The sequence below is a fragment of the Passer montanus genome, unplaced genomic scaffold, assembly GCF_014805655.1.
Source record: "Passer montanus isolate IOZ18808 unplaced genomic scaffold, ASM1480565v1 scaffold6, whole genome shotgun sequence".
NCBI lineage: Eukaryota > Metazoa > Chordata > Aves > Passeriformes > Passeridae > Passer > Passer montanus.
In genome coordinates this window covers 11,291,535-11,318,947 of record NW_024371037.1, presented here as the reverse complement: position 1 = coordinate 11,318,947, position 27,413 = coordinate 11,291,535, and the positions used below count along the sequence as shown (strand labels likewise).

Genomic DNA, 27,413 nt, shown 5'->3' with positions numbered 1-27,413 from the left:
GTGGAAAAAAGTTCCACATATGACATAAAAATAGTTCCCTAAACTGAAGGATGTTCTATGAAACTTACTTTAGATTGGTTGAATTAAAATTAAAATTATTTGCCTTTGAATGAGCAACCTCAATGAACTTCAAAAAAGTTTGATCTGACTTTGAGGTGGGTTCCTCTTTCCGCTGGTGTTGGACCACATAACTTCCTGAGGACTCTTCCAGCCTAACTTACTGTATGATCTGATGAATAATTTCCTCCTTGAGATGACAGATTGCCCTTCCTCATGATGGTAGTGTCAGCAAACATCTGTCAACACATGGGCTTCAAGTTCTCCAAGCTTCAACCAAGGAATTCTACTTTCAAGCACTCGCATCAATTAAAGTTAATGTATAATTAGCAGTGCTCCCAGTGGAGTTGCAAAGTAAGTTTGTTATTGGTACCACAGAATAAACCACGCTGCACTCAGTATAAATGCAATTGTGTTACATCACTCTTGTCTAGTTCATCAGAACATTCCAAGAGAATGGCACAGGGAAAGACTTTCCCACTACATTAGTTATTTTCATGGACTCCACAGGAGTTCAAAGCTACAGAGCATCTAGAGGTGCTTATAATTTCTAACATCAGTAATTTAATCTCTATAGGACATGATAGGATTTTTACCTCCTTTGCTCTCACAACTGAAAAGCACATGTATCCCTTCCTCAGCTTCCAAGAATTATTGCATGAGGCATATGCAACTTTTCAATACTTTTTATAAGGAAATCCTAATCAGCATTTACAGAAAAGCTTACACTTATTAGGAGCCTAAAGGGAAAAACAGAGTAAAACAATGTCTTGCATCCCCTTACAAGTAACTAATTCAGTCTTCATTTCATAGGCCTGTGAAGAAAAAGAAATTTGTAGTGCATTCATCGACATTTAAATATGATTTTTATCAGGTAACTCACTGGGGAGAACATTCACATATATCATGAGATCCAGGCTCAAATCTCTCCTCTGAGAGATCGGTAAGAGGACATGAATATAGATCACACTTAAGAAAATTATGCACTACTCAGAAGGCTTTAAAGCCACTTCCACTTTCCCCATGGTATCGTGAATATTTTCAGATCATATACAAAGTTGAATAGTTGCTGCAGGGAAGTTGGAGAAGCCAAGCAATTAGCATGCTCATCTGGGACATGCAAGACTGACTGAAAATCCTTTTCCAAATCAGATCTCTGATTCTACAGATACAAAAATAGAAATGTGCTATTTTCCTCATAAAATTGATGCAATTAAGTGTGATATCTATGCAGGAATATTAGGTTTTCCACTGCTTTTTGCATTTTAAAACAAAGAAACCAGCTTCTAATTCTAAGAAAAAAATATTACACAAAAAATAGATTTTACAGCTAGCTGTGCTCCAGATATTACTGAAATCTGGTTTGTGTAATAATGACATTCCACAAATACCAGAAACCCTATGTAAGAAATAACAAAGCTACTAAATGCAGCAAAGGTTGTACAATTTGGCCTTTGCAATATTCGTTTGATCTCTTACACCAGGCAACCAGGTGTTTTCCAGCAACATGAGACCTTACACCAGCTGCCAAGACCAGTGGTGAATGGGAATTGCATCCACTACCTGCTACTCCACTCTGTTAGATTGGAAATTCATACAGAAAACACATTCCAGTTCCCACTTCAGCAAAGGATACTAAATTAGCCATGAGAGTACATCCTTCCTTCCATTCCTGCACCCCTGAGAAGAGGAAAGGGGATGAACATCTGTGTCCTCCTCCTTTTGGGGCTTTATAAACAAATGACAGTCATTTGACTGTATGTGATCCTTTTTAGACACAAGCTGAGAATAAGATGCAAGAGGATTCTGCACATAAGAGCTGTCATGAGTTGAAGTAGGAAAGGTAAGTTTTTGGCAGTGGGGCATTGAGTGGCAAATAAAATGCTATAGTATGTCACTATGCATTTTACATCCAAGACACTCAAAGTACATTTTGAGTTCCTTTTTACATTGCCACAAAAACGGGAAGATTTTTTTTTCTTGAAGAATATTATGAACTATCTGATAAACTATTTTAGCAGGGGGACACAACAATTTGTGGGAACTGAAGCATGTAAAATCTCCTGACTTGAAAGAAACTGTACAGGAATATGAAGAGGGAACAAGCTTAGAGAACAGACACTAGTCTGAAGCATCTTTGCTGTTGTTTTTACCATGCTTCCTTTCCACGTCTTTTCTAAGTATTCAAGGTGATTTGGACAAGGCAAGTGTGATATAAACCAAAAAAATCAAGTTTTCCTACATCTGGCTCATACCTACAACAGTTCCCAAGGGAGAGAAAAGACTCCTCTCTCCTGTAATGCAAGGTGTTATCCTTTTTTGACAACAATAAGGTGGCAGCCAAAGCTAATGAGGCTTCAGAACCAGACACAGAACACTATCACAGAAAAAGACAGCAAATGAAAAATAAAAAGTAGTGTAACAACAATATTTTCCATGAGGTGTCAGCAGAAGTATCTGAACATATTGCAAAAAACCTTGCAAGTGCTTTTTCAGGCTGCTAAGGAGTCACAGGAGAATGAATTTCATGTGTGTGCTATAAATAACCTTCCATAGTTTATCTTTCACTTGCTCGGTGCTCCAAGAGACATTACTGCTCACTTCTTCTTTCTCTCTCCAACCTTCACATCCACTGCTGGAATTGTGTGCTGCTCTTCCCTCTTTGCCTCCCTTACCCTGATAATCCTTTTCAAAATGCAACTAATCTTCCATTTGCTACCTTTAGTTCACAGCCTCGTGTAACATGTAAAATAATTGATGTGCCACATCTTTCACAATAAATATTCACATAATTAAGAATATTCAAATTTATCCCATGTCTCCTTAGGACTGCACATTTAACTGTGAACTTTAATTTCATGAGAGAAGAATAGGATTAGCAATGTATCACAGAGTAAGCACATATTATATGGACAGTCAGAATGACCAAGAATGAGTTTTTCTTGATGAATAGTATTAACACATTTAAGAAGCCAAACATGAAACTTAGCAATGTATCCTTCTATTTTCAGTACATGATTTTTATACTTATTGTCCAATAAAATCCATGATATTCTAAACCTTAAATATATATTTGGCTAGATTCTATATGATAAAATAATTGAATTAGAAATGGTTAAATGTATAACTTCAATCTTGATAAATGAGCTTTTATGTGCAAACAGAAAGGTGGCAAATTACTCACCTGCATTGGAGCCTGTCAAGTTGTAACGTGCATTCAACTTTTTAATGATATTTTCATGGATCTGATACCAGTCACTCTCTGTGTTGCACCTAGAAAAAATATAACTTTCAAAATTCTGAAATGGGAACACAAGTATATCAGACCAGCTTCACAACATATTCCTAAATAAATTCTCTTTAGCTCAAGAAACAAATAACACAATAGGAGCAAACTGCCTATCTCGATGGAAACAGTGCCCTTCCCATTTGAGAGAGGCACCATGAAATACCTGCTTCGTGTGGCAAAGGATAGGAGAACGATAGAAACAACTATATTGAGGAACTCAGCCATAACCAAGTTCAACTCTGTATAGATCTATCCTTCAGGACTAACCCACACAGAAGTCTGTCTTGTGACACTCTAAAAAAGACACAGGACTCAGAGTTGGTCTTAGTAAACAGAAAAATCTGCGCTATACACTTCAAAGTTACTTAAAAAGGTTGTTATCTTCAGGAGGTAGTAAATGAAAGAGCAAATTTCATTTCAGTATGCATTTAGAAAATAGCTGGTTTTCCATATGGAAAACCTGTGTTCTAATGATCAAAGTGTAGACTTCAGTTAGCTGAGCATTAAATCTGATTTCTAGTGATAATTCTTCTTCTATTGTTTTTGTTATCTTAAAACAAACAGGCAATTTTTTTAAAAACCCAAAATATATTAGGTAGACAAAACTAACAATTTGTTAACCAAGAGTGAACATTTATCTGACTTTAATGTTCTGGGAGTCTAAATAAGAGCCAGCCCACTTGCCCAGTGCTGCACTCAGCTGCTGCTCTGCAGCACTGTTTCCAGCAGCTCCAATTCACCACAGACAGAGACAGAGGAAACACGCCCATGCCTTCAAGATTTGAGTGCTACCCCTGGGAAGGGCAGAACTCTCTCATACACATGCCAGTACGTGTTCCAAGTATATGCAATTAGACCAGACCACTGCACAAAACAGTTCTTACTACAATGTCCAAGATCAGCAGGAAATTGCATGCATTGAGTTGCTTGCTACTAGAAGATTGAACTTTCTGCCAATTGCTATCAGCCAACATCCACTATCTAATCAAGCACTTGTTTTTAAACCTACTTTTGATTTTTTATTCTCCAGCATAAACTGCCTTCTATAGTTTTGTTATCCCCAATATGTAGTCGCTTTATTTCACAAAAAGATACTCTGCCTGCTTTTTTTTCTGTATCTACAAAGTACTTCCACTAGATGCCTTGGTAGCACAAGGCACTTAAATAAATCCAAAAACCACTTTATGTTGCCATAAAAAGAGAGCTCCAGAATAATGTGAAAAATGCTGATACATACACAAATACCTCAAAGGATGTAGCCCACTATTATCCCACTTTATAAACACACCTATAGTACCAGCCAAAATTTCCACACTGTGATAAAAAAAAAAGGGAAAAAAAGCCAGCTACTGTGCATTTTTGGAAAAGAAAGGAGCTAGAGCTATTTAGTCACACTGCATTTAACACCACTGATTCTGATGCAAATGACTCTAAGGTACTTTCAAAAATTAAGAAAAAACCATTTCTTACATGTAGACTTTTAAGACAAGGTCATCCTTTGAATCTCCCGCTAGCAAATCTGCAATACTGAGGACTGCACAGCCAAAAGGCCGTCTATATTGGACATTGCAGGCATTCTTCTTTTCTCCAGCTCCCATTCGTCCTGCCAAACAAAACACATATTTGATGCATAATCCATGGAACTGTGTCTCTCCAAACCACAGAAGGGAGGCAGCAAGCAATCCAGCTCAGACAATGCCAAGCGTGCTCCCACTGGGAACCTACCTGGTCCATCTCTGTGCTGCACTCAGACAGCAAAAGGTACAGTCAGCAAGTCCACTAAGCATGTGGTGATCTCAAATGGCCTCAGACCAGAGGCTCTGCTCATCCTCTCACGACTCTCACTCAGCAAACACCACTTTGTAACACCCAGTCATAGAATCCTCATGACACTATCAAATTAAACTTAGAGTTCAGACATGACAGAGTGTTCAAGGTTTGCTGTCTGGTAAGAATAATATTACCATGGCTGCTGCTACCCATCATTTATGTGAGAGGTGTGATTGAACCATTACAATTTGGTAATCAAATGCTGTTTCCTTATAGGCAACTGGAAATCAAGGGGATAATTGACCAGTTGCAGAAAAATAAAGAAAAGACAAAACACAGAGAGAAAAGATGACAAAGAACAGGAAAAAAAATTTATGGTAAGAAAAGAAAGAAGGCAGTCAAGGAAAAGAGATTTGAAACAAAATATTTTTATAGCCTTTTCTATTTGATTTAAATACAATTTCTCAATCTTCCCACTGTGTTCCTGGCATTTGAAACTGCCCCCTTTCTATCAATTTTATTCAATTGTGCACTAGCAGTTATGTATCTTTCCCACCAAGTCTTAATTTCTGTCAAAAAACCCCCTATGGCTGCAGTCGCTGCAGGACAAGGTCTCCTCCAAATATCCCTATGCATCACAGCAGCTTGAAGAGTAATTGTTCATTTTCACACCACAAAGCAGATAAATGTTGTTTTAATTTTTTAATATTTCAGTGGTTCACATATAAACTTGACTGTGAATATATCTGAAACTTATGAACTTGAAAAATCCTAGTCTTTAATATTTTTTAAACATTTATTCTTCTAACTGTACTTACATCAGAATTCACCATACCTTTTATAAAATCTTGCAAAAAAAAGAACACTGTATTTTGATGAAATATCAAATTAGCATAAAAATGCACAATTATTTTCTCACAGCTGAAAAATAAAGAAACAATTCAGTAACAATTTGTTACATTGTAACAAATTGTTTCTGAACTCAGCATAAGTTACAGTGACTATACTTCAAACCAAAATGCCTTTCAAAAATAGGAAGAAAAGTTATATTTAGTACTGCACTGATGCAACTAGAGGCAGTTTACAAAGAAAACATATCTAAGAGGTCAGAAATAGACCCAAAGATTATTGCTTCACATCAGTACAGCCCAGAGGACTTCTTAAAACAAGTACACAAACATACTCTTTTCTTCTCCTCCACTTTTTTTCTAGAGGACTTGATATCTGTCCATAGCATCATAGATTAAAATTTTTATGAAATATTGTCCATTTTTTTCACCTCTCCCCCTTTTTAAAGGAGTCAGGGAGAAAACAAAATTTAGACCCAAAGATTATTGCTTCACATCAGTACAGCCCAGAGGCCTTCTTAAAACAAGTACACAAACATACTCTTTTCTTCTCCTCCACTTTTTTTCTAGAGGACTTGATATCTGTCCATAGCATCATAGATTAAAATTTTTATGAAATATTGTCCATTTTTTTCACCTCTCCCCCTTTTTAAAGGAGTCAGGGAGAAAACAAAAAAAACAATATATCTGAACAATATCAGATATACATCAGATACAAATGAGGTACACTAAATGTCCATACAAGCTTTTCTATGTTGAAAGGATGCTTGAAATTACACTTGAGAACAAGAGTGGACTCCCCAGTGACAAGTCCGTCATCTTAACACAGTTCATCTTTGACACTTCCATTTTGTTTTGTGATAGTAACAAAGCATCTAAACTCAGTTAGCAGTATACTTGATAAATAACATAAAACAATGCTGAGAAATGCAAGCAAATTTCAAAAAAAACCCAGGCATTTTCTTTTCCAAAAGTTTGTTCAAAAATCTAGCTATTATAGCAAATCCAAAAGCTAGCCCCAAGCAGTTTTCTTTTATTTACTGCCATATGTCTAACAAATAAAACCTTATACCTACCTATTCGGATAATGTGCACAGTGATATAGATGTCCTTCCTGAGTTCACTGCTACCCAAATCCTGCACAAGATCAGAACCTCATTATTCATGGCTCCTGATTAACATGCAACATTTAAAGAGACCTGTACACACTGCTTTCACTGACAGTGAGTTCATTTATGCAACATTAACAAACCCCTTCAACACTGTAAACTGGCAGTCATGCACTCAAAATGAGCATCCTAAAATATCGTGGTTAGAATTTGTTGTAATGTAGCAAAAGCAGTGGGAGGGCACACAAACTTGCTGTGTGCCTTGAACAGTAGTGCAGCATTCATATCGTGGTTAGAATTTGTTGTAATGTAGCAAAATCAGTGGGAGGGCACAAGAGACTTACTGTGTGCCTTGAACACTTGTGCTGCATTTGTGGAATTCCAAATATTCTGGAAGTACAGAGAGTGCTGCACAAGCAATTGTTTGGGTGTAAAAAGCACAAGGAGGAAACATAACTGGTCGTTGTTGCAGAGAGAATGAGTGGTACATACGCCTACATGGAAGTTCAATGAGTGTCCACATACTGCCATGAAACATTCAAACTGGGGGTTCACCCATATCCTGCAGCCCCTCAAACCAGCCTGCTGAGTTGATGTTCACTGCAATGTACAAGCTTAGGGAGCAGCTCTGATGCAACCACACAATAACAATTTAATCTAATTTCTATTCTTAACATCCAGCACAAAGAAATATTGAGATCAGGAAGAACTCACCACAAAGAGAGAACAGTGTCTTTCAGGCTTTTCTGGACATTTTGGCAAACCATTTCTATTCAGTCTTAAAAAAAATCTTTCACTGTAAGAAAACAAATATGACAGACATGTTGAACAATACAGCAAAAGTAGATCTCATTTTAATCTTATTTCCAGATGCAACATTTCTCAAGATAAAAAAAATGAAATAATTTCTTTCTGGAAGTCTCAGATGTATGAATGAAAAACAAAAGGGAGACACTAGTAAAGGGTGGTGATTAACTTAATCACCTACAATAATTACTAAAAACTCAATACAAAATAGAAGACTGATTGTCATTTGGAAGAATGATATTGTACATCCTCGTACACAGAGAAACACAAGCAATAAAATCCATTTATCCTAAAACTAAAATTAGATGTGTAGTAAGTTGGTATTGATTCTTGCTAAACAAATGTCAACATTGCTGTGTTTGTATTCAGCCAATATTTTTTTTCATATGTAGGATGATGATTGTAGGAGACATTTTTCTTACACAACTCTCTTAAAACCTCTTACTACAATACACTGATTTTAGCAGTTTTGTATGAGTCTTGAAAGTTCCAGCAGGGCAAATGTCATTTTTAAAATCCTGTTTTGCAATCTACTGTGGGGTGCTAAATGCTACAGCTGATACAAATATTAATACTGTAATACTGCTAGTATGGAGATGCAGAGAATTCTTATTTCCAAATAGAAGAGGGCACAAGAGCACACTGGAAGAGCAACTTTCTTTTTTTTATATATATATCCATTAGATAGCAGAATTTATGGATAAACTCTATGCAAACCTGGCAATTCTTGCATGGCAATATTATGAAAAAGCCAGCCTTCCATGTTTTGGATAATTTTTAGTAAGATACAGCCTCATAATAAATGTAACAATCATATTTCTGTAGTGAGAGATGTGGAAGATGGGAAAGGCAAGTAAGTGTTACAGACTTAACTTCACTCTCTCACCCCCAGCCCCAGCTGGCCAGGCACATGCGTCTGGATGTCCTGTAACGCTCAATCAGAAATAAAATTTCATAAGTACACCTATTTTTTTTAATCAGCTGTATCCACATCTTCTGCTTATTCCAGAAGCTAAACATGGTTTACCACTGGTCTACATCAAGCATAGCTTTTCAAAATGCAGCTGGAAAATCACTAGGAATATGTTGGATAAGTTCCATCTCAATAAAGACTAATTAAATCTTTATTGCACCAGTATTTGCCTTGTAGAAAATCGCATTGATCACTCACAGAATCAGTCATTCACATTAAAAGGGACCTCAAAGGGCCTCTACATCCATACTTCTGCTCAGAGGGGGTCAGCTATCAGGTCAGATTAGCTTGCTCAGAGCTTTAGCCAGTTGGGTCATGAAAACCTTCAGCTATGGAAACCACAAAGGCTCTCGGGAAAACCCATTCCAGGGTCTGACTGTCCTCAACTTTTTCTTTACATCCAGATGCACACCTAACTTCAGCCTGTATCCCTTGTCCCTCACTGTCCCACCACTGATGTTACTGATCTTCTTGTAGGTAAATGGGGACAAACTTTTTACTTGGGACTGTTGCCATGGGACAAGGGATAATGACTATAAACTAAAATAGGATTGAATCAAACTAGAAATAAGAAAGAATTTTTTACAATGGCAGCAGTAAAACACTGGAACAAGTTTTCCAGTGAGGTAACAGATGTCCCACCATGGAAATACTCAGTCAGGTTGGACAGGTTCTGACCAGCAACACTCCAAGACTATGATCTTGAAGGACTTCTCCAACGTTAATGATTCTGTGATGATGTCTCAGCTTGTTGCAAAGGGGCTGAATTAGATGACCTTTAAAGGTCTCTTCTCACCCAAAACATTCAATGCATCTGTGATTATTATGTGATTTAGCTCCCCTCAAAACTATTTCTTCTCCAGTCTGAACAAGCTCCACTGCCTCAACCTGACCTCCCAGTGCAGAAGCTCCTGCCCACAAACAACATGAAGCCTTCTGCTGAATTCACTTCAGCTCATTAATGTTGGTCTTGAAGGACCATGGTCGGACCAGGGCTGAGCAGGGGATGATCACTTCCCATAAGCAGCTGGCTGTGTTCCTGTTGACACAACTCAAGATGCTGTAACACTCAAGAACACACTTCTTGAGAGCTATTTCTGCAGAAGTCTTTATGCTTTTTTGTGCCAGCTATCCAGGCTGAACAAGTAAATATTTAAGACTTTCTTAATGAGATTCTTTGAAAACTTTTATGCAATCTTCAACTGTACAGCTTTTTTATCAGACACCATAAAAGGCAGAACCTAAATAACAGTAGAGTGGCACTCACATGTCAAAGTATGTGAAAATGTTATTTCTTCAACAAAATGCTATTTTTCTCATTCACTTTTTATGATACAGCAAACTTCTGCAGCTTAGGTCTCCATGAGAACAATAAAATTGAGTTTTACAGACTGTTTATGTAATTGTATTTTTACAGAGGAACAAGCTGGTATTTTGCCATTGATTTACAACTGGTTTCAAAATAATTATGCCTTTTCATTTAGAATTTAGCTAATTTGTAATACTGGAAAATACAGTAAAAAAAAAATTGCAGAGCTTTGTTTATAAGTCTCACACAGAATCACTGTAAATTGAACAATAATTATTAATTATGTTGCCAAAGTAGCTAAAGTTTTAGGAATGCATTATCTGTGGCACCACTCCAAACTGGATACAAATGAAAAAGTCTGTTCCAGAAGTAACAGAGCTTCTGTGCACTTGGTATGTGTCAATAAAATTTGGCCAGTAAAGGGTTGGTCAGTAAAGGGGATTCTGAATTTCACCACTTTATCTTCAGTCTATATAACAATTTGAAAGAAATACGTACATACATATACATCACATCTCACTATGTTTTTGTCTTTAAAACAAATGCTAGGTATGTTGGTTCAAAGAAAAATACCATTCATAAGCTATCTTCATAATTTACTTGTTAACTGGGAAATTAGGAGTGTATTCTGTATTTAATTAAGTTTATATTCCACACAAACAAAGGCACATCTTTTGAAGGCTTCCTATTCACTATCCACTACAATATGAAATTTTCAAGCTCTGCTTATACTCACAGATCATGAGATTATGATTCACAACACAACCAAAAGCCAAAGACTTCTGAGATGCCACAAAGAAATATAGTGATTGCAACAGATATGTAATGGCTATGCAGATCTACTTTCCTCATTTGCATTTGAAATTTTCTTTCACTGAAGCAGAGGACTCAGTGGAAATGAAAAAAGCAAACCAAAAACAACAACGACAACAACAAAAATCATAATCCTTGCTTGGTGCTTTATGATAACTTTTTTTTTTCACTAGAAACATATGACAGAACCAGTTACACCTCGGATTAAAATGGTTATCTTTGAACACTTCCAGGGAGCAAATGCAAGCAGTTAGACTTGTGAGATTACAAGACCAAAATGGCAATGTTATATCTACGTACATAGAGCATGGGCATTTATAAACCATTTCAAAGGATTTCTGTAGAGACCAACAGGTTGGAAAAAGTGCAAAGTAAACAGCCTTCATAAAACAAAATAAAGACAGCCTTCCCAAGATCTGAAAGCTTGGCTTCGAACAGCAGTAAAAATCTCAGAGGGTTAAACCTAGAGCTAGTATGCCACTGCACAGCAGTTTTCTCAGCAGGCAGCTACACATACATAGATGCAGCAAATATACACAGCAGTACCACAAAACAGAAATACCTCTTCTTTGTATTAAGACAACTCGGTTTTCGTTTGTACTACAACGAGCTTTCCATGAGCACCAATCTCGCCACTTAAACATGTCATACAGATTTAAACTCAGCTGTCTTCCCACTGAAAATAAGGAAATAACTAATGCTGGAGAGATTAATTTAAGAAGGTCAACAAGGGATTTTTGTACTGTAACTTCTCATGCATTAGCAGAGTAACAACATGTTCCAAATCTGCAGGCTTAACAGATGTATTTTAAAGGAAAATGGCTGAAAACTGTTCTATTTTCATATGTGACCCCTATTTCCTTAGTATTAGCAGGAAAATATTACCAGTCACATGTTACCAGTCTAGACAGATTGCTTGCTCTATGATTTATAAACACACTATCAAAAAAAAAAAAAATCTGGCCAGATTTATACCACATGGCATATTCTTGTGGCAAAACTATGACATCAAATAGCCATAATTCTCAGTAGAGCTCCACTTTCAGACATCTTTATAAATGCTCTCTACTTGAAAATAGGTTACAGTGATTTCCAAAGTAATCAATGAGGAGCAATAAGAGAATTCTGCTACATAATTCACCACCTCAAGTTTATTACATTCCACAACACGGATTGTCAATGGATGTTCAGTAGGAACTTGAATCTCAATTGATTTCATTTACAGCTAAAGGCTCAGTGGTTTTGTAAAACCCAGATCAGACACAAAATGTTACCCTCACACTTAGTGGGGAAATACAGAGGAATGTTGTACAACATATCATAAGTTACTGAAAGATCATACAGCCTTCAAGTATATCCTTAACCAGAGAAAAACTGAATGATAAATGTGCCAACATGACTTAGCAGTACCAGCTGATTCACAGTAAGTCAGGTCCTGTATTGCATCTGTTATGCACTTAAAAAAACATTCCCAAATTTCTAACTGTAAAATATAAGACAATAAGCAAAGGGGAACGGAAAAGGAAGAATGAGTACTATAAAAATATCAGCCAATTTCAGATAAAGATCAAAGCAAAAATACTAACAAAAAACCACAAAACAATCTTATTACGGTACATCGAAGCTTATCTGCTATGCTGACAATGTGAGGGAAGAAGAAGCAGAAAGCATTCAAAGAACGTTCATAGATTTCTGCAGTGGAGCCCAATTTTCCTTGGCTAGCTGTACAGTTAACAAGGAAAAAAGAAAGCAGAAAAGGGGATTGGAGGAAAAGCAAAACAGATTTACATAGTTAAATCAAGCTCCTGCTCTCATCCTCTTTATTAACTGAAGACAGCCTTGAGAAATTAGATTTTATTACAGATTTTATGAACATAACCTGTATTATTTTAGATATTTGCACCTGTATTTGAAATGAAAGATGCTCTTTATTAACTGAAGACAGCCTTGAGAAATTAGATTTTATTACAGATTTATGAACATAACCTATATTATTTTAGATATTTGCACCTGTACTTGAAATGAAAGATAGCATCACACATTTCTTAAAAGAGTTAGAAAGCAGTAACTTGAAATTACTTTTTATGACGTACCAGGAGCCAGAGGAAGATGACAGTTTAAAAACAGAAAATGTTTTTAGGAATCTATCATCATGTATTTACAATTAAAGAAAAAACATATACCAGAAGCTGAAGCCTTCACTGATCTTAGTCTGCCACCAGGGATAAACATTTTGCATCACAGCATTACCAGTACACAGACCTACAGATCCTTTAAGCTGAATTACAGTCTGGATTATTATCCTAGTCAATGACTGAGCTAACAGCATGGATACAAGAAGATTTGCAGTATCTTTCCCCAAAGATGGAAATTAAACCTGAAGGGAGCAGAAGAAATCGGTAAAGTGAAGGGAAACAATAGCATTTAAGAAAATTCCCCTTCCTCCAACACCTCCTGGCTTTCTATGTATTCAATGTCATTTGGAGGCTTACAAGGAGCACAGCTGCATTTTGTGTCAATCCTAACAAGCCTTTTGCTGGTAGCCAGTGTGACTGCAATATGTTCCTCATGAGATGATCTGTAAACCAGCTATATGTGTGCACACACACACACACACATATACACACCACTGGTGCTCAATATAGCTCACGGTGACCTGAATCTGGTGCATACATGTCATGGCTGGTTCACATACTCCTACTCCAACACTGCATTTATTTCTGAATGCAGCTAATTGTTTAACCTCCATCAGCCACATGACAGGTCACCTCTTCCATTGTTTTCATCATCAGATTTAAAACAGTTATTTCTCTGTCAGTTTCCAGTTTTTACAACAGAATCAGTAGGAGGGTTACTTGTTAATGCATATGAGTGGCGTAATTGATACCACAGGTTCCTCTTGGGTTTGTCTACTTTAAAAATGTGTCAATCTATACAAGCTCAGATCAAAGATCTATATCAGCTAGCACATTTAGTCCAACTACAGCAAGTAGAAAATATTTGAGAAAGAACCTTTTAAACAGTTGATAAAAAGGTGGATTTGTTTCACTGAATATGGCTCTTCTTGAGAGGAACTGAGCTATATCATGAAATACAGCTAATTCCTAACACACCCTCACTCCTGGGAGGAATTATAATGTATATAAGGTATAATGAAATGAGGCTCTGTCTACCCATAAAATACAAAACCAAACCTTCTTAGAAGCATTTTCTTGCTAGACTACACTTGTGGCTTTTTTTTAGGAGTTTATTCCTACCATATCTATCTCATTTTACTTATTCACAACTGCAATTTGTTGTTAAGTCACATCCAGCAGCTCCCATACACTGAATAGGCTGAATAGGACAGTCTAGGCTATTAGGCCAAAGAAACACACTTGCTGAAACATCAATTCCTCAAAAAATACTTGAACTAGCCTGAATAAAAATTTTAATTCTCTTGCAATTCAAGAATGGCCAGTATTTAAAGGGCAATTTATCAAAACTGTCTCATTAATGACAACAAATTATACAGCACTGCAAAAAGTCAGATAAAATGAATGACTCATATAAGTGCTGTGGTTTAACCCCAGCTGGTAGCTCAGTCAGCAGCTCACTCCCCTACAGTGGGGTGGGGGACAGAATCAGAAGGGTAGAAGTCACAAAACTTGTGGGTTAATGTAAAGGCAGTCTAGCACATAAAGCAGAAGCCACACACACAAGCAAAGCAAGGAATTCATTCACCACTTCCCATGGGCAGGTAGGTATCCAGCCATTCCCAGAAAAACAGGACTCCATGACAGGTAACAGTGAGTGAGGAAGACAAATGCCATTACTCCACTGCCTTTCCTTCTTCTCTGTCCCCAGCATTCTATGCTGAGCATGATGTCCTATGGTGTGAGATATCCATCCCTGTGTTTGGGTCAGCTGAGGTCAGCTATCTTGATTGTATCCCTTTCCAACTCCTTGTGCATCCCCAGCCTCCTCACTGCCAGGGTGAGGAGCAGAAAAGGACTTAACCTTGTATAAGTTCTGTTCAGAATAGCTAAACCATCTCTGTGCTATCAGCACTGTCCTCAGAACCAATCCAAAATACCAGCTACTGTAAAGAAAATTAACACTACTTCAGCCAAAACCAGCACAAAACAGAAACTGAAATACTGAAACTATGAGAACCTCTTACAAAGCAGGATGAAGCGTTTTGATCTCCTGGTGTTGTGGGTAACCCAAACTATCATTGCATTCCTGTGGTGGGCACCATCTTGGAAAGCCTCAGATGCCATTTTCCCTTTGTGCCCCTACACGGTCAGCAATGGGGGCCACCATCTCAGGATGGGGAGGTACCTCGCCAGTTTGGGTTCATTCCCCCTTTATTCCCACTTCTTGAGATTTAGCAATTTTGTATCTAGTGATTATTTACTGGGGTTTTGTTTTGCCTGTTGCTGTTCCACTTTTTAGTAAACTGTTATTTTTTCTGCCTTACTGGTGGAAAGGGATTGGTTAAAACTAAGGGGAGGTAACTCATTTTAGAGTGCACACCTCCTTAAATTGTCCTAAACCAAGATACCCAGCAATGAAGGTGAATCTTAATCTGTAGAAAATATCTTCTTAGAGAGGCTACCATAAAGCCAAACATTTGGCAGGATACAATGGTGTCACAAACATTCCTTTCAGACATCTTCTTCCCACTAGATGAATCCTATCTGCTTATACTATTGTTGTTGATGAATATGTAAAACTGAGCTATGAGTAGAATTGGTCAACTGTGAGGGAGTAATAAAATATATATTTGCTACTGATATTGGTAACCCTGCCCATGGCAGGGAGGATGGAACTAGATGATCTTTTTGGTACCCTTCCAATCAAATCCATTCAATGACGGTATAGTATCTGAAAACTAAAAGAAAATAAAATATTAATAAGTACAAAGGAGAAACAGGACAGACCTGTAGAAATACTTGTAACATACAAACCCACTGATTTTGAAATTTCTAATTGGCTCTGCTTTGTTCCTGTGAAAAGTTTCTAAATCCAAATATGATTTCAGGTCAAAACCTGAAATCAGACTTAGGAAAAGAATAGAAAAGACATGCAAGCTTGAATACCCATGGGATACCTAAGAGGCTGAATTCCTGTGCTTGATTACATTACAGGTCAGTATAATAGCTATAGCAAATGTTTTGCCATGTAAAACAACAAATGACAATGTACTAAACAGGGCACACTGACTGACTGGGCCGGTGCTTCCATGCTCTCACCTCTGGAGGAACTCCACAGCAGGCAGCTCAAGACAGCATTCTCAAGCAAAGAAGCAGAATTCAATTGAGGCACATCCTCCACTTTTCTAGGTTGACTTGGAGCAAGAAACAATCTTTTTGCCAATCTCTACTGATAATTCCCACTCCAAAATATCTCCACATCTAGTATCCACTATTACTACTACACTACTCCTCCCAAGAAAAGGCTAACAGGCTCTATATGACCTGACTATATTTCTGCACATAATAATTTTACTGTGCACAATGAGTAACTGGAAAAAAATTATACACATTTTCTGAGGGAAAGCTTTTGAAGTTTCTGGAAATTCAGGCTTCTTTTTTAAGGTACTTTTTGTAAGCCAAATTACAGCTGTACTAATACATTCTTGCCTACAAGAGCAGGCAAATTACCATGTATCTTAGAGCTAGTAAAGAAATAATTAAGCCAGCCTATATATTGTGTTTATATAAACATATATCAGTATATAGGATGACATAATTTAAAAAAATAGCAACCACATTCAGAAACGTACATACTAAGTAAGCCATCTAAAGAGGGATTTTTATTCCAAATGCATAAAATTTTGGTACAAGAGTAGTGGCTGCTTTCTCATCAAAGTGACCTTTACATTTCCTTGAGGTGTTTTAACCTTCCTGCTAAAATTAGGACTAACTCTTGAATTCACAGGATGTAAATAAAGCTAGGCTGGTTTTGTTTAATTTTTGCTTCTAAGGAGTAGCAAAGTGACAGAGCAGTAAGTGACTAAACTAGAATGGAGGACTCCTTTAAGAGTCGGCCAGAAAAACCAAGATGCTTAATCTCTCCTGCATCCATGAGGCATACATACATATATATAAATGTATATATTCATTGATTTTGTGTAATTCGCTGTAGCACAGTTTTAATGTTGTGCAAGATTAGATATTTTTGTGAACACAGCACAGGAAATTGAAAACAACACTAAACTACCCTAAGCTGTGATCCACTATGAGTGCAATCATGCTTTTGTGGAAATACTGTAACAGAAAAGTAGCCCTGAGCTAATTCATGGTTCAGGTTCCCATGGGTTGCTCCCTTTATCAGAAATGCTGTTAATTCCTTTATCTTAAATCCCTGCACTACTGAACAGGCACATCTGCGTGGAAAAAGTCAGGATCCAAGAGGACCTCAAGACAAAAAGCATCCATGGATAATGTGGAGGTATTGGAGCAATAATTTCCAAAGAACAATATGAAATGAAGGTTTAAACACACTAAAAATAGTATTTTATTGGAAATAGGTAGATTATCATCTAATGATAGATTAAAAGTTTTAGGAGCACCTGTTTTGTGCTCCTAATATAAATAATTCACATTGCTGAAAAAGTACAACAAAGTCCAGTCTGAGCTCTGCCTTTAGTCATAGTTCACACCTCCCAGAAATTCTGTGCTATTGGTACCAGATAATTATGGCTGAGGCACAGTTAAAACATATCCTTAAACAACTCAAAAATACCACATACACTTTTTTCCCCCCAGAATGATACTGATTCTCATAGATAATGTTAGATACAAGCTCCTGTCTTTATGCAGGATTTATCCTGTTATTTATTAATAGAGCCCCTGAATTTCCATGACATTCAGAGATGCAATGTGGTGCTGCGTCAACCAAGACTTAAATATCAAACAATCAAATACAGAAAAAGAAACCATATGCAGAAGCAGAAAATCTTAATACCAACTAATGTGCATGCACGTATGCTCATAAATAAAAATTTTTTCACCATCTCTCTCCACCTTTTTTACTTGAGATACACTGCACCATTTGAAATCATTTCCAAATCTGGATTTAAAGTGTCCTCATAATTATTTTCCAAACCTAATTTGTTTTCACCTCTGATGTCAGAATAAAATAAAGAAAGAGTCAGAAAAGAAGACGGAAAGTAATAACAGACACACACATCACAGACACCAAGTCAAACATAAACCAGAAATGTGCCCTTGCAGTACAGGAGGACAGTGATATCCTGGGATGCATTAGACAGAGTATTGCCAGCAGGATAAGGGAAGTTATTTCCTTTTCCTCTCTCCTCAGCACTGGTTATACCACACTTGGACATGATTAAGGGACTGGATAAAATGCTCTGACAGCTGGGACTGTTTAGCTTGGAGAAGAGAAAGCTCAGAGGTGATCTTATTAATTAATTGGAATATATCTGAGGAGAGGGTGCAAAGAGGACAGTCAAGCAAAGTTCAGTGGTTTCCAGTGAGGCAATGGACATAAACTGAAGCATAGGAAGTTCCCAAAAAGCACCAGGAAACAAATTCTTTACTGACAGATGGTGTCTGAGCACTGGCACAGGTTGACAAGGGAGGTTGTGAAATCTCCATCCATGGAGATACTTGAGAGCCATCTGGACATGATTCTGGGGAACCAGCTCTAGAGTGGTTAGACCAGATGACTTCTGGACTTTCCTATTAGCTTAACAATTCCACGATTTTGTGATTACGTGTAGAGTACCACATACAGGCAGCCCAGACAGACAGCTGGGTCATTTGGGTCTTTATGGAAATATGTTTTTTTACAGTCTTCTCCATCTTCCACCTCTGAAAGTTAGTAACTGCCATGATGCAACATTCCGCCACTGTCTGCTTTCCCAGGAATTCTAAATGACTATAATTAATGAACTATCCCTCACAACAACATGTGGCATGTTTTTTGTGAGCCAGAGGGTCAAGGTTGAAGGTACTGTACCTTTTTATCAACTTCTGTAGCTTTGCAATGAGTACCCACCCCACAGCTTCACAAATATAACCTCCATCTCCGTTGTGGTCTAGAGTTCAACATGACTTAGAAGCAACAAAGAATTTATTTCTGTCTCCTGCATTTAGAGAGCTGATGTCTGGAGTACTGATTCTAAGTAAACTAGATACTGAAAGTCACGTGTAACCTATTTCTGTGCTTAAAATAATATTTAATCTTTGAGCTCCTGTACAAGAGAGATCATAGGGATATATTAGAACAAAGACATCTTGGGTTGTCAGTAGTGAACCTTCAGAGTAGAGAAAATGTATTATTAGCTTGATTCAAGGGAATCCAAGCCCTTCCTTGCTGTTGTTAACAATAATAGTGAGTTGAGTAAACTTAAGAGTGCTGGCTAAAAGTAGGGTTCTTTGAGATAAGCAGTTCTCAGGTTTGAAGATGCTGATGGAGGTTGCCAAATATGTCTTTAAAGATTCTCCTAATATACCAAAATCCTTTCAACATTATTTTGGAATACGGGGGGAAAATTGACAGTATGTTTTTTCAGAAGCTGTTGAAAAAACAGTTGTGTTATGTTGTTTTAAAAACCAGAACACCAAGTAGTGAATATTTGGACTAATTAATGTGGATTTAAGCTTTTGGCAATTGATTTCATTGAATTAAATGAATAACAAAATTGAAATAAGAAAGGGATAAAAAGATTGATGATGTGGATGTCACTAAAAGGTGACATTGAGTGTAAAACAAAGGAAGAGTAATCTTATCCTTTGGTATGGCCTGGAGTTTACACAATCATTAAGGATATAATCAAAAGCTCACCAAAAAAAATGCAGTTTGCTTCCACTGGCCTTGTATAAACAGCCTATTCTCTTTGTGCTGTTGAAGAATCTCTTCTCATTTGAGGGCAATATGAGAGTAACAAACAAGGTTGTTCAAGGTGACAGTAAAAGGAGGATTAGCATGCCAACTTATCTCTGCTCCCCACACAGATGGGGCCAGAAGCATCAATCATTTCTGATAAGATGTTCCTATCATATTGACACAGACACAAAGTGGATATCAATGAAAGAAAATCTCAACAGGCTCCATCTTACTGAAGTGCTGCCTTGAAATTTTCCCACTAATAGAACTGTTACTTGGAAAACAAGAACATGATTTAGAATGCTACAGAAGAACTATGGGTCATATTACAGATTTAAGAATTTCTGCAGCAGTATGTTGGCATAAGACAGAAGCACAAACTCTACATAAATGTAAAGGTCAGCAAAGCAAAGCAGGACTGTGAGCAGGAGATGATGCAGCATTTTTACGCATACACATCAATGCCAAGAACAGGGGCCACAGTCTGAACTGAACAAATGTAGGCAGCAGCCTTAACACCTTCCATTCCCTTTTTTGTAATACACTACCCAGTGTTGCTGGTGTTTTCAAAATTCTCCTGAAAAAAGCCCAGGCAAGATCTCTAGATGGTAATGTGCTTAATATATTAATGCAGCCTTATGGCATCTGCATTGGAAAGGTAGGAATTTCAGAGGGCATGGGGATAACTTGATTTTTCGAACACAGTCATCTATTAAATGTTTTCCTTGGACTTTATGGCTTTGGTTTTTTTAGAGCAGCAGAATATTCTTACAGCAACAAATAAAATTAACACAGCCTCAGTGAATAATGTACATTGTCTAGAAAACAGTTAAGCTCTTATTTTGTCCCTTGCCACTTGTTAAACTGATTCTATTAAAAAGCTAATAAGTGAGATCTTTCCAGGATCTGATAAGAAAAAAAATCAATATATTTTTGATTAAATGATTGGTGTTCCTAGAGCTCCAGTGTAAATGGGCCTCCTGGCTATACTAAGGTCATCACTGTTGAAAAAAATGCTGTATTGAGTAGCTGATATTAGTGCATGTGAACAGAAAGCACAGACTGCCATCATTGTCTTTTATTTCTCTGAAAAAGTGCAACTGCAAAATTTATAACTGTGTAACTCTTTTAAGTACTTATCATTGGCTTTTTAAGTGTGATCTTACTGCTGAAAGAAAGTTTGTTTCACTACCTTCTGTTTGGGTAAAAGATATCCCCAAAGCAAACAATCATCACCACACTCATACTCTAAATGCTGGGACTCTATAGTCACCTTCATATTCCAAGGAATAGAAAAATTTCTAAAACCTCACACACTACAAAAAAAAACCCCACACACTACAACTGATTTATAAAGCAGCTAATAAAGAACATCAGAACACAGGACTGTTGTAGTGTGCTGAAATGTGGCAAACTCATTTCCAGTTTTCCTTTGGAGCTGTAACAATGGCCTCTCACCTATTGTTTCTCACATTAAATCAATTGCACTCAGGGCTGTATAATCCCTTTGAACTCTAAAATTGTTTTTGCAATATGATTGTAATAGAAACAATTAAGTCCCTAAGCACAGCTGAATTACTCTGTTTTACAGAACCTTCCCCCATTCAAGCTATGATCCTGTAATATCCATCTTACATGCACTATTTTATGATCTACATGACCAAGTTGAATTAGGTGCTTTTGAAGACAATCTTCTAATCATCTCCACATTTTGTTTCACAAGCTACAGCTATGAGTCCAAACTAGAACATATGCTGCTGCCACTCAGTCCACACAACCACAGATTTAGTCCACAGTAAAATCCTTAAAACATTTGCATGTTAGCATTGGGTCTAGCATGAACTGCTGCTCTACAAACCCACTCCTACTGGCTGGCACTCCTTGCATAAGTAAACAGCAGTCTTAGACTTTCAAACTGTTGATTTCCTGACAACAAAATTAGATTATATAAAAACAAATCTTCAAGGCTCTACACCAAATTGGTAAATCCTTCTGATTTTGCTTTTCTCAAACATTTGTGCAACATGCCAGATTCCAGAACAGCTTTTATAAAAGGATTTCTTTAACAACATGAAGTACCAGTACAGATCCAGACAGGGTATGTTTGAGCTCATATACTTTAGGAACAAGTATAAGCTTTAGGAACAGTAAAAGCTCAGCAGTGGTCAGAAAAAAAAAGACTGAACTAAAATACAAACAAATGTCATGAGATGTGACCAGGACCTCTTTCAATTTCCAACTAGAGTAACAGCACCTCTCTACAACTGCATATGCTGAAATGCTTCCTTTAGGATTCTATACTAGTGAAATTAGTTCTAAAATTTAAGTGTCATCATTATAGTATTTTACTTTCTTAAAGAACCAAAAATACCCAAGGAACACACAAACTGGGCTTCTGACCTTAACAGAAATAAAAGAGGAACAGAAACATATGGTTAGAAGACATAACAGCACATAAACCAAAGAATTTTACTGGAACAAGCCATATGGTTGTATCACGTTAAAGCAGTGCCACTCACAACTTGCTCTACCCCACTCAGGGGCTATTACTGTTCTAGGAAAGAAAACTGCAAAGAAGAAGGAAGGGGAGACAAATAGAACATGATACAAAAACACACCAGGGAAAACTCTAGGAACCACCAGAGGCTGACTTCAGCTGTTTATTGTTAATTTAAGCAATAGCAAAAATTATTCCTAGCAGCTAGTTTAGCCAGAAAATATGAATATATACATATGCATACAGATCAAGTGAAATTAGCATGCACCAATTAAGTAGAAAATGAATGACTTACAACTGTAGCCTTAATAAGCATAAGCATGTCATGACTCAGATTTAACCACTTGACTTAAATACTGACAGTTTTTGTGCTTCCATAGAAGTAGAATATTCACATTCAAAAAAAGCCTTTTAGAGTGAGATGGTACACATTAGATAATTATTTTAATATATGAACAGTCTGGAAAATAATATTTATTATTATTGTTTATTAACACCAAGAAAAAATTCATAGATAAACCTGTACTTTATTATTACCCCAAACTCAATACAACAGGACTGCCATTATTGTGGATGTCAACATATTTAGAAACAGTTATTTTTAACAGCAATTTCCAGCAACAAAAGAACAGTCTGTAGAAAAGTACAATCTCATCCTGTCCCAAACAATGGAAAATTATCCAAAAAGAGTATTTACTTCTAGATTAGTAAAGTTGATAGAAAACCATTCCTATTGCCCAAAGTGGGTGCTGATCTCACTAACTTGGGTGTAAGTGAGGCATAACAGCCCTTACCAATCCAGAGAAATCTTTAGATAGAAGTCTGAAAATAAAAAACCGTGAAGCATCACTGATTTTTTTGGTCACTATCTGATACCAGATTTCTGCTCTGGGGAAGTTGCTAATGCCTTTCAAAATCAGTTTTTCACATCTCATGAAGAGCCTATTATCTAATTCTCTGTACATGTTGGAAAAATTATGAGCATTTATACATGCTGTTAAAGATGAAAAAAATGTTTGAGAGTAGTCTAGCTATAAATATACTTAATTTTTCTTTTATTCATAGAAACAGAGAATGGTTTGGATTGCAGCACACCTTAAAGATCATCTAATGATGATGTATTCAAAACACTAAAGGACTATTAAGACACATTATCAAAACCAGAATAACTGTTAAATGATTTTATGGCTTTAGTTTCCATCTCTTTACTTATTTTAAAAGGTGCTATCCTAAAAATGCACTGGTAGGCCCCACAATGAGAGCACCAATGTTTATGTTTAATTAGGTGAATATTCCTTAACCGTATACATTGACTACCACAACATATCTGTTCTATTTAAACTTTAAAAAAACCCTCAACACATAGAGAGAAACAGTAAATTTGTACATATATATATTTATCAGTTATTTTTGATCTGAGGACCCTAAATCCTTTGCAAATATTTAAGAAGAAATTCAGTGTGGTTTTTCCTATAGATCGCACTCTTAAGGGCTGCTGTCAAAAACTCAGATAACTAATATTGAGAATTTATATTCTGTATGATTTCAATATCAACTCTTTTTGAACTTGAAGCCTCAAACTTTACTGAGATCTAAAACAGTGAAACAGAAAACAAAAAAGAAATAGGATAGATTCAGATCAAAATTACTTCAGGGTACACTGAGCAGCTCCTTAATCAATACCACCATGGATCCTAAGGAGCTATCCAAAATGTCCTAAAGCAGATGCAGACATTTCACCAGCTGAATTGCTTTCTGGGTTTTGCTGACTATAACTAGCAACTAGTTACTGGAGGTACAATTCACACAAAGATCTTAAGCTTAGATGTCTTTGAATCTGGATTCCAATCCTAAAGTCCATTGATTCATCATGAAACCTTCTGGAATCAGATAAAAAGGAAAGAATTGGTCTATCTTAATCTTGGCATCTTACTTGTGACTGCAGAAAGATACATCCATCTACACAGATTCCAGAGGTGATGCTGGTAGTCTGCTCTTCCCCCTGCCATCCACCTTAAGACATACTTGTAATTCATTTCAGCACTAATTCATGTCTAGTGAGGCACAACTACTCAGAGAAACAAAAGATGATGAAGAGGAGCAGATTGTGAATTTAAATGTAGAGCGCTTTGGGGTTTTTCCAAAATTTATTTTTAAATAAAGAGGAACAAGAGTGCAATGTAATTGAAGAATAGATTTATATTAGTAGGTGTGGTTTTTTTTCTTTAAGAGAAAAAAAGACCCATGTCCAATTTCTCACACTGCCTTTGAATATTCAAACTTACACTTCCTATCTGCCAGAGAATCTGAACTGTCTCTTAATCCACAGCAATTTACATTAAGATATTTTATAAAATGTAGAAGGAATTAAAATTACTACTGTTCTTCTTCTCCTCATCTGCTTGTCCTCATCTGCTTGTCTCTACACAGACAAACAGAATCTACATTGCATCATATTGAATCCACTTCTGCAAAGTATAATTACTAAATGTAGTTCCTGTGGCAAAACATATGGATCACAAGAATTAGAGAAATTTTTTGCTGACATTCAGGCACATAACTTTCTATTTGATATTTAGTTTTTTTCTATTTTATACATCTGTAGTCTTTTAATCTGCTCTTAGCATGTAATGATACTATATTTCCTTATTACACACTCAACTGTGGTCCCACTAAGCCAATGCAAGAGCTGTTAATACACTGTGCTTTCTCCTCATACCTTGGTTTACCTCAGTTAGTACAGTATGATTTTTTTCACAGAATCTATAACTGTACAACAAGAAAAAGTTGCACTATCTTTCATTGCTGGAAGTGGATATTTTCTAAGTCTGATAATTTCTTAATATTGCACAAGAAAACTATAGTTTAAAATGGGTTAGGGATAATCCTATTCTTGTGCTATAATACAAAGCTCAGCTATGAAACCGCACATTCCCTACATTATGAAGTACCTTCCTTTTACCTTACTTTCAAAGGCATGGACTTTTCCACAGGGTTTTTTATAGCACTAGTCTGGACTGGAAATACCATTCCTTATTAGAGAGACTTTCCTCACCTCAGTATCTACAATTGCTATTCTGTTTACTGTGACACTTGAACAAATATTGCTGCTCCAACAGTTGAATGTGTGATTCTGATAGCATAAAACCAATTTTAAAAAAAGCTGTGGAAAAATATATCCAATCAATTATAGAAGTAAAGAGACAATGTTGCTTCTAGTCCTCCAACAATCTTTTAGAGCTGCTATTTTAATTGCATATACCTGAGGTTAGAAAAAATAAAATAGATTTATTAGAGATAGATATGTTGATAAAGAGAGATCTTACAGGTCCACCTGAGAAGAAGCTAAGTTAGTTTTAAGAAATTCTATTATTAAATCTGAATTCTTTACTCTCTCCAACTGAACTCTTTAGGAGGCTACAGAGCTGACTTATGTCAATTTATGTGAGGTAAACAATGAACACTCTATTATGCATTCAAACAGTCTCATTAAAATAAACAGGATCATCCACCTGAGGAAAGCTTGGTACACATACAGTGCTTGCAATATTTAACATATAAAGTAGCAAAGTCCAAAGAAATAAAGTAAAAAAATTCTAATCACATAAGCAATAGTTTGGAGAAATACATTTGAAGTAATTTAGAGCCATATACTTCTATCTTTACCTGTGCTAGTAGCAAGTTTCATCTGTTCTTTTCATTGCAATATTCTACAGGACCAAAAACCATGACTTGGGAAACCAATGGACAAATGACACAACTAGGTTCTGACAGATCCTAAGGTGTAAGGATCTGTACTACAGTACACACAGCTTTTGGCCAGCACTTCTGCTAGAAATGAGCAGAAGAGCTGGAGCATCCAAGCTCCTCAACGCCACTGCTGCCCAAAGGCTTTGGCATCATTGCAGGGCATGGACTGCAGGGGCTGGGGACACTGTCTCCTCTCATGCATCAGCATTCTTCTGAGGGAGATTGATCATGTCAAGCATGCATCAGCAAGGGCCTAAAGATGTCTGAATATCCCACCCACTTGTATCGCATAAAAAATATACATTGTACCATACTGTTGTGCACCACAACCAACCAGCTTTGGTTTAAGTCTGTAACAAACTGGTTAAGTCACTTCCACGTCTAGTCCAGACAGACCTTATAAGGATCCATCTTGGACAACTCTGCATTCCAGAGTTCATTCTGTGATATATACCTCGCATTTAATTTGTTCTTGTGAAAGCTCTCTTTGGTTTAGATTTTCCAGTATGTTGAGAAGTCTCTGTTTGCTTCTTGGGACGGTTTTTTTGTTGTGTTTGTTGGGGGTTTTTGTGTTACAGTATGGTATGTTTGTTTGAATTGCAGATGGTGCAAACTACCTTCACAAAGCTTATCCTGTCATTCCCCCCATACCGTAGAAGGCAGTTTGGATTTGTAAGAACACATTTCTTCAAGGCTTGCCAGTAATGGGATGAGGAAGTTCACAGCTGCTGAAAACAGACACTGGAGTCAGGAATCAATAGCTAAAGGTCAGATCACAGCAAGCACGTGAGAAACAGCTCTAGAATTTGTGCTTTCATGTAACACGAAATCAAATCCATTTGCTTTCACACCACCACCACTGCCTTGACCTTGTTTTCAGCAATCCATATCACCCCAAATTGTTTTCTGTCAGAGTCTGCAGCTCTCTTGTAAATCTATCACCTGCTGTGGCATTCATTGGAGTGAACACAAACAACATGTCCTGATGCGCATTTAATTCTCAGAAACTACAGGAAACTGAATTTTCGTGACGACTGTCTGAAGCGCAGGCCAGAATGAAATGTCAGTATTTAACAGCTAACACTGCAACACTAGCTGTGTATACATGATCTCACTAACCATAAAAGTTAATGTACTCAATATACTCTTCTTTCAAAGTACTGGTTACTTATTTTGCCTGCACTGCAAAGCACAGACATAATTTTATTGAATTCAGCCCAACTTCCATATAGCTCCCCAAATTCTTATTGCCATATTTAAGACAATAGCTGTGGAAAGGATTCAGGCTGGAGAAGTTCACAGCAAACTGCCTCCTGTGGGAGGGCCCTCCAGGCTGCAGCAGAGGAAGAG

General features: G+C 36.9%; 1 protein-coding gene across 4 annotated transcripts in view; it reads right to left on the bottom strand.

Moving 5' to 3' along the window:
• Positions 1 to 27,413, bottom strand: part of DOCK4 (dedicator of cytokinesis 4) — a 223,314-nt gene that overhangs the window by 103,613 nt on the left and 92,288 nt on the right. For all 4 annotated transcript variants that reach the window (XM_039726790.1, XM_039726792.1, XM_039726791.1 and 1 more), the window contains exons 9-12: positions 7,788 to 7,869; positions 7,041 to 7,101; positions 4,817 to 4,949; positions 3,242 to 3,330 (exon numbers count right to left, since the gene is read on the bottom strand). In XM_039726790.1, the coding sequence (XP_039582724.1) occupies positions 3,242 to 3,330; positions 4,817 to 4,949; positions 7,041 to 7,101; positions 7,788 to 7,869 (365 nt within the window). The remainder of the gene's footprint in view (positions 1 to 3,241; positions 3,331 to 4,816; positions 4,950 to 7,040; positions 7,102 to 7,787; positions 7,870 to 27,413) is intronic.